Raw genomic sequence first — 12,951 nt, 5'->3', positions numbered from 1 at the left:
ACACCCGGACTCTGTTTTAATCATTCTCGGGGACTTTAATAAAGCAAATCTCTCCTGTGAACTGCCAAAATACAGACAGCATGTTACATGTCTCACCACAGCTCACTCTGATCATCAGAGATCACTGTTACACCACAATAAAGGATGCATATCGCTCTGTCCCACGGGCAGCTTTGGGGCTCTCTGGTCACTGTTTGGTTCATCTTATACCGACCTACAGGCAGAAACTGGCATCAGCTAAACCTGTATTAAGGACTTTAAAGAGATGGACTAATGAAACAGAGTGGGTTTTACAAGCCTGTTTCGACCTCACTGATTGGAGTGTTTTTGAAGCTGCTGCAAACGATCTGGACAAGCTCACAGAGACTGTAACATCTTATATCAGTTTCTGTGAAGATATGTGCATTCCTACTAGGACTCATTTAACTTACAACTAGGGTTGGGTATCGTTTGTTTTGTTTTTTTCGATACCGGTGCCAAATCGATACTTATTTAAAAAAATAAAAATAAAAAATTCCCCCCAAAAATGATGGATTGGCCATTAGCACTATAAACACATGATGTCTGTTTCATTCATACTGGACGCCAGAGGGCACCCTCGCACAGAAATTCCACATATCCAATCACAAAAGTAGCGAACTCATGACCCTCCAGGAAATCCCTTATATGGACAAAGGCATAGCTATTATATCTGTAACTGAGCAAACAGAACATATAAACGTTTTGAATGATAAAACAAAGACAATAAACACTCGCCTGTGACAATATAGTTTATCTGTGTTATTTAAGCAATCTCTGGTATTTTCATGATAATTAAGTATAAATAGGGTGACCATATTTTAGTTTTCAAAAAAAAAAAAGGAGAGTAGAGGGTGGGGTTCGTTCGCCTAACAGTATATGTAGCAAAGTTTGTTTGTTTTTTTGCTTATTTTGTTTTTATAATAAATAAAAAGAAAACAAGTAGAAAGAATAGAAAAACAAAAAGGAATGCTAGTGTTAGAGGGTAATTTTTAAATAAAAATAAAATAATTCAATAGAACAGAAAAATAACAGATAATGTTTGTGTTAGAAGGTCATTATTTATGATAAATAAAAAGAAAATAAGTGGAAAGAATAGAGAAAGAAGAGAATGCTAGTGTTAGATTATCTTTTTTCTTTATAAATAAAACAATTATTTAGAATAGAAATAGAATAGAGAGTGCAAATGTTAGAGGGTCAAGTTTTTTAATTAAAAAAATCAAGCAGATAAAATTAGAAGTAGCATTAGAATAGAGAGTGCTAGAGTTAGAGGGTCAAATGAAGATGAAAGAGATGTGTTTTCAGCCGTTTCTTGAAAATATTAAGGACTCGGCTGCTTGGATTGAGCTGGGCAGGACATTCCACCAGGAGGGAACAGTTGATGTAGAAGTCCATGAAAGTTTTATCATAGGTAGAATGCAAAATGTTTCAATACAAGCATTTCAATCAAATGTAATTTATGCAATATTTCAAACCTTTAACCCACTTGGGAAACTCAACCCATGGCAACAGTTTAAAAGTAAACCAATTCTGTGGAAAAAATGCGGACTTGGCTACCCTGCATCCAACAAGAGCTACCGGAGTCAGCTTTGACTGATCACAGGTCAAGAATAAGGAGAGATGACTGACAAGACCATGCTGGAGTATTTACTGCTCTACAGATCCTGAGCTCATTGACAAATATCTTGTAAGATGTGCTCCCTTTACACAGAGTGCATGTGATTGCGAAATCTAAAGTGAAAGTAAACCGCGCAAACGTTCATTCAAAAACATTTAAATACACCACATCCTGAGAGAGGCTCCCTGATGCGCCAAAATTATATACAATATTAGAATGTTTAAAGGAGGGGAACTGAAAATCGCGGGAGTGAAACACATGTTGCGGGAGCAGGCGGCAATGGTCAGAGATTCAGCAGGAGTGGGATTAAGAAAACAACCAAATCCCGGATATTTTGGGCAATTAAGAAATCCCGGCCGGACGCATTTTTGTAGGTCCAAAAAGAGGACATGTCCAGGGAAAAGAGGACGTATAGACACCCTAATTTATAATCTATTGCTAATCGATGTATTCTTTTTAAAGTAGCTGTAACGAATCAGCTCATGGGAAATATGAATAATTAACCATAACTAGTTATAATTAATTATGAATATTTTAGATCCGCTGTAGATATTTAGCTGACCTCTCAGGGTCAACTGTCTTGTCAATTCTAAGAACGTTAATTTCCTGGTTAAGGGAAATAACTTTCTTACTGTACAATTCTAAGAAAGCTTGTAGCATAAATCTGCGAGATTAGTTACTCCGGTTATGAGCAAACAATGAACATGTCAAGTGTGATACAAGTAAGGTTTTATTAACTACATAAACACTTAAACTAGTCCAACAGACTACATAAACACATAAACTGGTCTAACATACACATCCACACACACACACACACACACACGCAATTTTCCTTATGGGCAAGGAAGCGATTTTCTTCACCTAAATTCCAGGAGGTCGTAAACGTATCGGGTGTCGGCATTGCTATGGACCAGGGGCCTGTTCAGCTTCCTGGGGTGTTACAGAGTATTTGTTAAATCTAGCTAACAAAATATATATTGTGTGTTTGAGTGGTCCAGACGCTACATAGCATTTGGAACATATTTCTGCCTCATTCAGTGACAAGAAGCCTGGTGTTGTGGTAAAAAGGTTATAATGTTCTCTTTTGTTGGACAACATGATTAGAAATGTAAATAAAATTAGGCATTTTAATTTAAGCATGTTTAGCTTAGTTAACGGAAGGCTACCTGCTGCCATCAGAGCAAGTGTAATTACTGCTCCTCGAATGCTCTCATTCCCCGAGTTGTGCTTTTAAATCGGAATGTGAAACCTTCATGGACACTCTCGTTATTACAAAGATGTGTTGGATTTGTATTATTAGAGCTTTCCGACTTGAGTTCACATGCATCTGGAAATTATTTTTCATGTGCAGTGCCAGTGATGATGCTTCTTGCATCCGTTTCGGAGAACCAGAGGACAAATATTTCAATCGATCGCTCAGGCATGGCACCGAAATGAGGCACCGAAATCTCAGTTTGGATTCGGTTCTAGTACATACCGGTTACATAGGTACCGGTGCCATATTGGTACCAGGTTTCGGTACCCAACCCTACTTACAACAATGACAAACCATGGTTCACTGCAAAACTCAGACATCTCCTTCAGGCCAAAGATGCTTACAGGAAGGGGGGCAGAGTCTTGTATAAACAGACCAAATACACACTGGAAAAGGAGATCAGAGTGGCAAAGAGGAATTATTCTGAAAAGCTAAGGATTCAGTTCTCTTCCAGTGACTCAGCATCAGTGTGGAAAGGTCTGAAAGACATCACCAACTACAAGACACATCCCCCAGTACTGTGGAAAATCAACAACTGGCAGATGATCTGAATGAGTTTTATTGTAGGTTTGAAAAATCACCCCACACCCGCTCTGAACACCTCTCCACACAATCATTAACACCTCCTGCAACCCCCCTCTCCCCCACACCTGAACTTCAGATCAGCAAAGATGATGTGTGCCAGGTCTTCCGGGAGCAGAAGAAAAGAAAGCACCAGGCCCAGATTGTGTTACACCAGCCTGTCTAAAAACCTGTGCTGACCAGCTGGGTCCCATCTTCACACAGATCTTCAACAGATCACTGGAGCTGTGCGAAGTCCCTTCATGATTCAAACGCTCCACCATAATCCCCATCCCAAAGAAACCCAAAATTACAGAACTAAATGAATACAGGTCTGTGGCTCTAACATCTGTGGTCATGAAATCATGAAAACTGGTGCTGGCCACCTGAAGGACATTACTGGACCCTTGCTAGATCCTCTTCAGTTTGCCTACAGAGCAAACAGGTCTGTGGGCGATGCAGTCAACTTGGGACTGCATTATTTTCTGCAACATCTAGACAGACCAGGGACTTATGTGAGGATCCTGTTTGTGGACTTCAGCTCGGCTTTTAACACTATCATCCCAAACCTCCTCCTGCCCAAATTAACTCAGCTGTCCGTGCCCACCTCCATCTGTCAGTGGATCACCAGCTTCCTGACAGACAGGCAGCAGCTAGTGAGGCTGGGAAAATTCTCATCCAGCACCCGCACCATCAGCATTGGCGCCTCTCAGGGATGTGTCCTCTCCCCACTGCTCTTCTCCCTCTACACGATTGACTGCACTTCAAAGGACCCCTCTGTCAAGCTCCTAAAGTTTGCAAATGACAGGTTAAAGAGCTGGCTGTCTGGTGCAGTCTTAACAACCTGGAGCTCAACACGCTCAAAACAGTGGAGATGATCGTGGACTTCAGGAAAAACCCTCCTGCACTCCCCCCATTCACCATCATGGACAGCACTGTAACGACAGTGGAGACATTCAGGTTCCTGGGCGCCACTATCTCTCAGGACTTGAAGTGGGACACTCACATTGACTCCATTGTGAAAAAGGCCCAGCAGAGGTTTTACTTCCTTTGCCAGCTGAGGAAGTTCAGCCTGCCACAGGAGCTGCTGAAACAGTTCTACTCTGCTATCATTGAATCCATCCTCTGCACTCCAATAACTGTCTGGTTTAGCTCAGCTACCAAATCTGACCTCAGAAGACTACGTTGGATAGTCCGGACTGCTGAGCGAATCATTGGTATGACCCTCACTACTCTCCAAGGACTGTATTTATCCAGAATGAGCAAAAGGGCTGGCAAAATCACTCTGGACCCTCACATCCAGAACACTTCCTCTTTGAACTGTTGCCATCTGGTCGGCGCTACAGAGAATCTTCCCTCAGACAATCCATCTTATGATCACTTGACAATAATTGTGGAACACACAACACTATTTATACACTTATATACTTATTTTTCTAACACACATACATAGTTTACATTTCGAATTTGCACATAATATACCTGTACATACAAAACTGTCCATTGTAATATACCTGTACATACAATTGTCAATCTGTATATTGTTATTCCCTATGTACTTGTACTATTTTTATTCTTTCATTATCTGAGTTTTTGTCCTGTCACTGTCATTCTGTTGCACTGTGGAAGCTTCTGTCACGAAAACAAATTCATTGTATGTGTAAACATACTTGGCAATAAAGCTCATTCTGATCCTGATTTTAAAATTATTTATGAATTATACATTTTTCACATAAATTATGTTTTTTCATCAAATGCTAAGTTTAAATTTTGCATTAACATATCATAATATATCACATGATACTTAAAATATTACTTCTAAAAAGGTAGAAGAATGTAATACACTGAATCAACTGATCCTCTCATGCTGGTAAATGGTTGTTTTTAGCTCAGAAGTACACAAAGGAAATAATAATTAGGAGGATTCTAATATTATCCCCATAAGTAATGTATCCATCTGATTAGAGATACAACACAGTGCAATCATGTAAAAAGCTTTTTGAGCCTGAGAGGGAAATGACCCAGAGGACAGTGTCTTCTGTCTCAGCTGTCACTCACCCACTGGTCCTTTCTGATTGGTGAAGATCATGGTACGGTTCGTGCCATCAGTGTTGGCCATGCTGATGTTATTTCCATCAGTCCAGTACAGTTTCCTGGACATGAGACAGTTAAGAAAAGAAGAATGTTAAGCACGTTATATCCCTTCACCAAACATTCAACTTAATTAACCAGAATAAAATTGAAATCACAATATGGCCTTGTGCAATTATTAAATCATGATTTAATTATTTAAGCAGCATGTGCTGAGTGCTTCAAAGTGAATGTGCTGCAGTGGTGTTTTTTCTGCAAACGAATCGGTGAACAAATCATTTTAAATGAAAAATAAATAAAGTGATTTCTGGGTTACCAAATAAATATTTATATTAATCTTGTGATAATTAATTGTGTCATTAAGAATTATTATGAACCAGGGTTATTATAGTTAACTAAAACTAAAACCATTAAAAAACTGTTATTCTGAAATAAAATAAACATTAACTGAAATTACATAATATATCAATGATACTTATATATATTATATCAACGATACTAAAACAACAAACATGGTGCATGTTTAACTTGCAGGTTTGATTTTTTTTTTTTTTTTTCACTCCATGATTTTACTATATTTCATTACATGCTTTATTGCCACCAGCGTGATAGACAATAACAAAAAGCAGTTTGGGCATCAGGTGTCTGTTTATGAGTGTCTCCTGTACAGATAAGTTTTTGGTATGGGCCACATTTAAAAACTCATGTGGAAAGCTTCTTAAATATTTACAATTTTTTTTATTTTTTTTTTGTGTGTGTGTGTGTGTGTCTTTTTGCTGCATATTAGATATATTTTTATCTTTTTCCTGCAAAAAACAATCTAATGGAAACTTTCCTAAAGCCTGTACTCTACGTCATTTTGTCTTCCAGTAAAACATGAGAAAACCAGAGTGCATGTGGTTGCATCCTGTTTTGCATCTTTTTTCTGCCTTTAGGAAGTCAGATGTGTTCTTGTGTTAGCGTTCTGGGGTAAATGTCACTAGTGTTTGTGGCACGCGTGGACTCACCCCAGTATGGGATGCAGCACGAGGCAGTAGGGTTTGTCCAGGCCCTGAATAACAGCGTTCTTGAAGGAGCCGTCCAGTCTGGCGACGTTGATCTGTTTCTTATTGCCATCATAGCTGGTCCAGAAGAGATTACGTGACACCCAGTCCACCGCCAGACCATGTGCGTTGGGAATATCTGATCACACGCAAGACACACAAAATAACCATTTCCAGATATTAACTCTTTGAATCAATATAATCAGATGACAGACAAAGCAATCTAAACATTCAGTGCATTTCCACAGGGATAAACATCTGGATGAAGAGAAAGATGTGTAAGTCATTATTTCATCATAAAACCCAACATGTCTGTAATTTGGTTTTGAGGGCTGTGCTAATTTTACTTAAACAGCACTCTCTAAAAACACACTTGACTGTAAACACGACAGCAGTTCTGCACTGTAAACAATGACTGAGATTCTAATACACACAATAACATAAGATTTAAACAACAACATCCTTATATTCTAAAGTCTTGTGTAAATTATGGGATTGAACTCAATGGGATAGTTCACCAAAAACTGACATTCTGTCATCATTTATTTGCACTCATGTCAATGTTTTTTTGTTTTTTTCCCCCGAAAATCTTAGAAATCTTGTAGTTGACAGAATGACCGACTTCTGAGAAACACAAAAGATTATATTTTAAATAATAGTTTATTATTTAAATAAACTGTTTTTGTCCATATAATGAAATTCAGTGGGGTCCAACACAACACTGGCTTGCACTGTATGAACAAAAAACACTAAGACATTCTTCAGAATATATACTTTTTGTGATCCACAGAAGAAAGAAAGTCATACAGATTATACAGATGCATCTGTCATTCCGACAACCATGATTTCTAATTTTCCTCTCAAAACAAACTGGGTATATTCTACAGTATATGAAGCCAATTATGCTTTTAATCCCACTGAATAACTAGTCACAATTACATTTGGTACATCATAACCAGTATCTGCTTTGAAATTTAAACTTTAAACTAGAGCCCGACCGATATGGGTTTTTTTGGGGCCGATACTGATACCGATATTTGGGAGTAAAAAAAGGCAGATATCGATATATCGGCCGATATTCTTTGTGTATATTATAGTACAGTACCAGTCAAAAGTTTGGACACTTTCCCATTCGTGTGTCCAAACATTTGACTGGTACTATATATAGAATACAGTATATACATAAACAGAATATATATACACATAAACACATTTTTTGCAATGATCACTCAGATGTGGTGATCAAACACTTATAATGACGTGACAGAGATATGTAATGATGGAGGCAGGGCATTTAACAATTTAACAATAAACTTTATTCAAAATGAGTCTGACAGTGCACTGAACAGTAAAGTTGAAGTTTATTCAACTTTATTCCGTTGAAGTTTATTTCACTTTGGAACATTCATTCACGGATTTGCGCTACTGTCTTCACACACAGACGGAACTTACTAGAGAAAAGTGAAGTGTGACATAATATACCTCTGTAAATAAATGTAAATTCATGTCTCGCGCACTTTAATGCCCTTTGAATGCAACATGTACGTTCCCTTGGAACTGGAATCATGGCGGAATATCATGTGAAGTCCACTTCGCAGGGCACTTACAGTCGAATAAGACCACGTTTGAATGCTGATGCCTGAACAAGAGACCTCCTTACTGAAGTGAAAGTGTAGGCTGGTGTCTCGCGAACGTGCCGGCGGATCTCCACCAAATTCGGGGGATCCCTTCAGCTCGAGGAGCCCTCTCGAACGCCCCCCTCCACTGTCGGTAGCCCCCCAGTCGGCGCCGGACCTCGAATGTAACCGCTCGTAACTCCTGGACCCCGGGGTCTATCGACGCGGGGGTGGTCTCATTCGAAAGAGGGCCTCGAGACGTACACTCGATTCGCGTTTGAGAGGGTTCCTCGAGCTGAAGGGATCCCCCGAATTTGGTGCGGATCCGCTGCACCGTTACAGAGATATGGCCGTTCAAAGTTTAAATGGTTTTCCATTGACTTAAAGGGGGTCATATGATGCTTTTTTAAAGATCATTATTTTGTGTATTTGGAGTAACAGAATATGTTGACATGCTTTAATGTTCAAAAAACACATTATTTTTCAAATACTGTACATTATTGTAGGTCCTCTATGCCCTGCCTCTCTCAAACGCTCGTTTGCTACAAAGTCCCTCCTTCCGACAAGCGCAGTCTGCTCTGATTGGCCAGCTGACCCAGTGCATTGTGATTGGCCGAACACCGCAAGCACTCGTCGGAAATGTAACGCCCCTTACCATAATCACAAGCTTCATCTTTCAAAATAAATGTAAAGACAGTAAATGATGTCATTAGTTTTACCATCAGTAAAACATTAAAGCATGTCAACATATTCTATTACACCAAATAATGATCTTTAAAAAAGCATCATATGAACCCTTTACATTTTTTTTAGAGTATTTAAACTTCTGATTACACAAAATGTAATTATGTGCTAGCCAAGTAATGCTGAGAACACTGTAGCAGTCAACATCAACCGCAGGATATTAAGTGCGATTAAGTGTCCAGCAATGTACATTTCTAATATATAGTCATCCCAGGCAGCAAAAGAACAAAGTAATTCCCAAATTAAACCAACCCAATAAAACACACCAAATAAAAGCACTGTTTGAAGCAGTTATTTTCTGCTGTACAAGTGCAACTTTTATTCCAATCAAACTGAAGTCAGACTGAATGAATGCTGTACCTGCAGACACCACCGTCTCTATTCCTGTGCCGTTGATGAAGGCCCTCTTGATGGTCTGAGTCCGAACATCAGACCAATAGATGCGCTTCTCCAGAGCGTCGTAATCCACAACCGTGACGTTGTCGATGTCAGGGACGGTGAAGGAGATGATGTAGTTGTAGTATGGATTATAGATGTCCACTCCTCTTATCTCAATCTGACGGGCGTACAGCAGGAACTGACGCGACTCTGGAAGAGAGACAGAGACACCCGTCATGACTGGGGCCAACAAGGAGAGAAATCAAACCAGTCATAAGGTCACTGTGAAAAAAGATTCCCCCGTGGTAATGAACGTCAGCAGGCTATAAAGATCCACATGGGAATGTCAAACTGAAACATAAATCTATTCATCCAATGCATATTGTAACGATCCCGGGGATCCAGTACATATTCAGACCAGATGGTGGATCAGCACCTAGAAAGGCCCTCTACAGCCCTGAAAGACAGCAGAGACCAGGACAACTAGATGAGCCCCAGATACAGATCCCCTGTAAAGACCTTGTCTCAGACGGCCACCGGGACAAGACCACAGGAACCAGATGAGGCCTCTGCACAATGTGACTTTGCTGCAGCCTGGAATTGAACTGCTGGTTTTGTCTGGTCAGAGGAGGACTGGCCGCCGACTGAGCCTGGTTTCTCCCAAGGTTTTTTCTCCATTCTGTCCCCGATGGAGTTTTGGTTCCTTGCCGCTGTCGCCTCTGGCTTGCTTAGTTGGGGACACTTCATTTCCAGCGATATCGTTGACTTGATTGCAAATGATTGCAAAGATACTACTTAAACTGAACTGAGCTGGATGATGACATCACTGAATTCAATGATGAACTGTCTTTAACTGAAAAATGAGTGTTTACTATTGTCACTTTGCATTATTGACACTATTTTCCTAATTAATGCTGTTCAGTTGCTTTGACACAATCTGTATTGTTAAAAGCGCTATATAAATAAAGGTGACTTGACTTGACTTGTGTCTGTTGTTTTGTAAGGACTTTTATGTTGATATGTATTGTCAGTTTCCATTATCTCTGTTCTTCCTTCCTGTGTTTGGTTTCTGTTTCTTTGGATTACCTAGTTAGTTTCTATGGTTCCCATCATTAGCCACACCTGTAGTTAATTATCCCTGATTTCTCTGAGGATTTGCTGTAAGCTCTTGTGTTTCAGTCATGGTTTGTGAGTCATCGATGTTTTTTGGTGTTTTCTGGAGGTTCTTGTTTTGCCCTTCGTGGTTGTGTTCATGTGGACTATATCACAGTTTGATTATCATTATTCAGCATTATTTTAATGTTATTTATATACTACTATAATAGTTTTTTTTTAAATATTCATTAAATATTTTGAAATAGCTTTTATTTCTATAATTTCATTTTTCATTTTTATATGATTAATTCCAGCTTGGTTTTTTTCATACTTTTGTTATGTGGTTAATATGTTTTTTTATAATTTTATTATAGCTTCTATTTATTTGATTTCAGTTTCTGTTTAGTCATTTATATATTAGTTCTTTAAACTTATTTTATTTTAGTTATAGTTTATCTATTTTAAATTCTTGTTTAAGTTTCAGTTTTTAATCATTTTTTTAGGGGCCAATCACAGGCACCTATTGTATCCATTAGTTTTTTTCTTCTTCTTCCATTCTGGAAGTCTATGGCAGCCCATAGAACCACTTGTTGCACTTTTTTTTTTTTCTCTGATTCACTGGCTCATGCCAAGTCGAATGCACAACAAAATTTAAATTTCTACAGGTTAAGATTTTTTGTAATTTTGAAATGGTTTCCTTATTTTTTTAGAAAAAAATTTTTTTCACCAAAATTGGCTCTGATCATCTTCAGACAATGCTGGAAAAAAGTTATCAAAAGATTTCCATTAGACCAAACCGTTCTCGTAAAGTGTTTTAACGAATATAACAAAATTCATGCAAAAATGAACATGATGCTATATCCCCACAATGCTTTAGCAGATTCTGACCAAACTTGATATTTGTTATAACAAGCATGAGCTGAGGGCACATGAGTAGTTTCGGCACACAGCACCACCTACTGGTCAAAAGATGTAAAAAATTGACATTTCTGCTTATAACTTCTGAACAGACCAAAAATCATAAGATTCGGAACGCCAGCAGCAGGGTTGGAGAATTAAAGACCATTTCTTAGCTCTTAATTTGACCCCTTAATTGCTGCGTGCATCTATATTTATATTTTATTTCATTATTTCATTTAACAAAAACATATTTTTAATAGTTTTAGTTTGAATTAACATTATCACTGCTAGTTTTAATTCATGCAGGACTCTATAAAAAAACCCATTTTAAAAAAAGCAAGATGTAAAACTGCATACAACACAGATTCCGTCAAGTTGCGAATAAATCAGAAGACGAGCTCTAGTTCATACCGTAGCAGGTGTGGTTGTCCTCACTCAGTCTCATGAGGTGTGGGCAGGCACAGGAGAACGTCTGATGGTAGTTGATCAAGCACAGGTGAGAACATGGGCCCAAACCACCGTTAGCAGCACACGGGTTCGGCGCTGGAGAGAGATGAGCAGTGGTGAGGTATTGAGCTTTATTGTGTCATTACCACCTTCAAATTTATTTGCGCCACCAAGAAACCAAACCAGCTGAGACAGGAACCAATGATAGACTAATGCAGATTAATTGGCAAGACGTTTGGCTATTTTGAGGTTATCGGCATTTGCGCTTATTTGAATGATTCATGATCTCTATCTATGCTGTTTGATAAGGGTAGGAAGTATGATGAAAAAGTAAGTAAGAATAAGAAATCCAAAGGTTATGGGTTCAAAGCAGATAGTGGAACTTTTGAAAGCATGTCCAAACCAATTCATCCCGTGTATCTGCTCCTGTCAGACATGAATAAACAGATGTCTGCCTCTATAAGATGAAGTCGCTGAGCTAAACTATCATGACAAGTTTATTCACATGCTGCTTTATTAAGCGCCAAACACTATCAACACATGTGTACATCAAGCAGACTGGCTGCTCCCTCAGTTTGACCAGTGATCTTTCACAAAATTTAAGTTTACTCAACAATTAATAAAACAATAAAACTTGAAATGAAATGAAAACAAAAAATGAAATGATCTATGATGTCCAGACAACAAGGCTGTAGCTCAAAGTGACACTTTATATTGAACACTGTGGTGTCTGGAATCAATTTAGGGGTGTTTAGAATGAAAACTGATCAAATTAATCACTAGAAAACGTCTTCAGCGTTACATGTATACTTCATGAGGATCCCAGAATGCATTGCGATGAGCTCAAAAATAATTCATGAAAAATGCACAAATTTTCCAAATATGTGTGTTCAGAGTATCTTTTGCAGTTAAGATGACTGCTGTTAGCTTAGGAACATGCTAACATCCCAAGAGCTAACTTCACAAACCAGTTAAGCTCAAACCCGACCCCACAGTCGAATTCATGGCATCAACAATAGATTAGACTTCATGCATTCAAAAATCACAGACGCATCTGATGACAACAAACAGTACTGCTATCTATCAATATGTGCTACCAATGCTATACTAAGGTTAAGGATAGGAGTTAGTATTTGTTTCAGTTTTATGTAGACATTCAGCACTGTTATTGACATGAACAAC

The 12,951-nt window shown here is 38.6% G+C and overlaps 1 protein-coding gene across 1 annotated transcript in view; it reads right to left on the bottom strand.

The window, feature by feature from the left end:
- The window catches only part of lrp1aa (low density lipoprotein receptor-related protein 1Aa), a 177,019-nt gene that overhangs the window by 80,800 nt on the left and 83,268 nt on the right, over window positions 1-12,951 (bottom strand). Inside the window, exons 27-30 of the mRNA XM_016232869.1 lie at window positions 11,734-11,865; window positions 9,310-9,537; window positions 6,554-6,728; window positions 5,514-5,608 (exon numbers count right to left, since the gene is read on the bottom strand). Coding sequence (XP_016088355.1) covers window positions 5,514-5,608; window positions 6,554-6,728; window positions 9,310-9,537; window positions 11,734-11,865 — 630 coding nt within the window. The remainder of the gene's footprint in view (window positions 1-5,513; window positions 5,609-6,553; window positions 6,729-9,309; window positions 9,538-11,733; window positions 11,866-12,951) is intronic.

This window comes from Sinocyclocheilus grahami, unplaced genomic scaffold (assembly GCF_001515645.1).
Source record: "Sinocyclocheilus grahami isolate Dianchi unplaced genomic scaffold, SAMN03320097.WGS_v1.1 scaffold420.1, whole genome shotgun sequence".
Taxonomy (NCBI): Eukaryota; Metazoa; Chordata; class Actinopteri; order Cypriniformes; family Cyprinidae; genus Sinocyclocheilus; species Sinocyclocheilus grahami.
The sequence above is the reverse complement of the archived record's forward strand: the minus strand, read 5'-3'. Positions and strand labels throughout refer to the sequence as shown.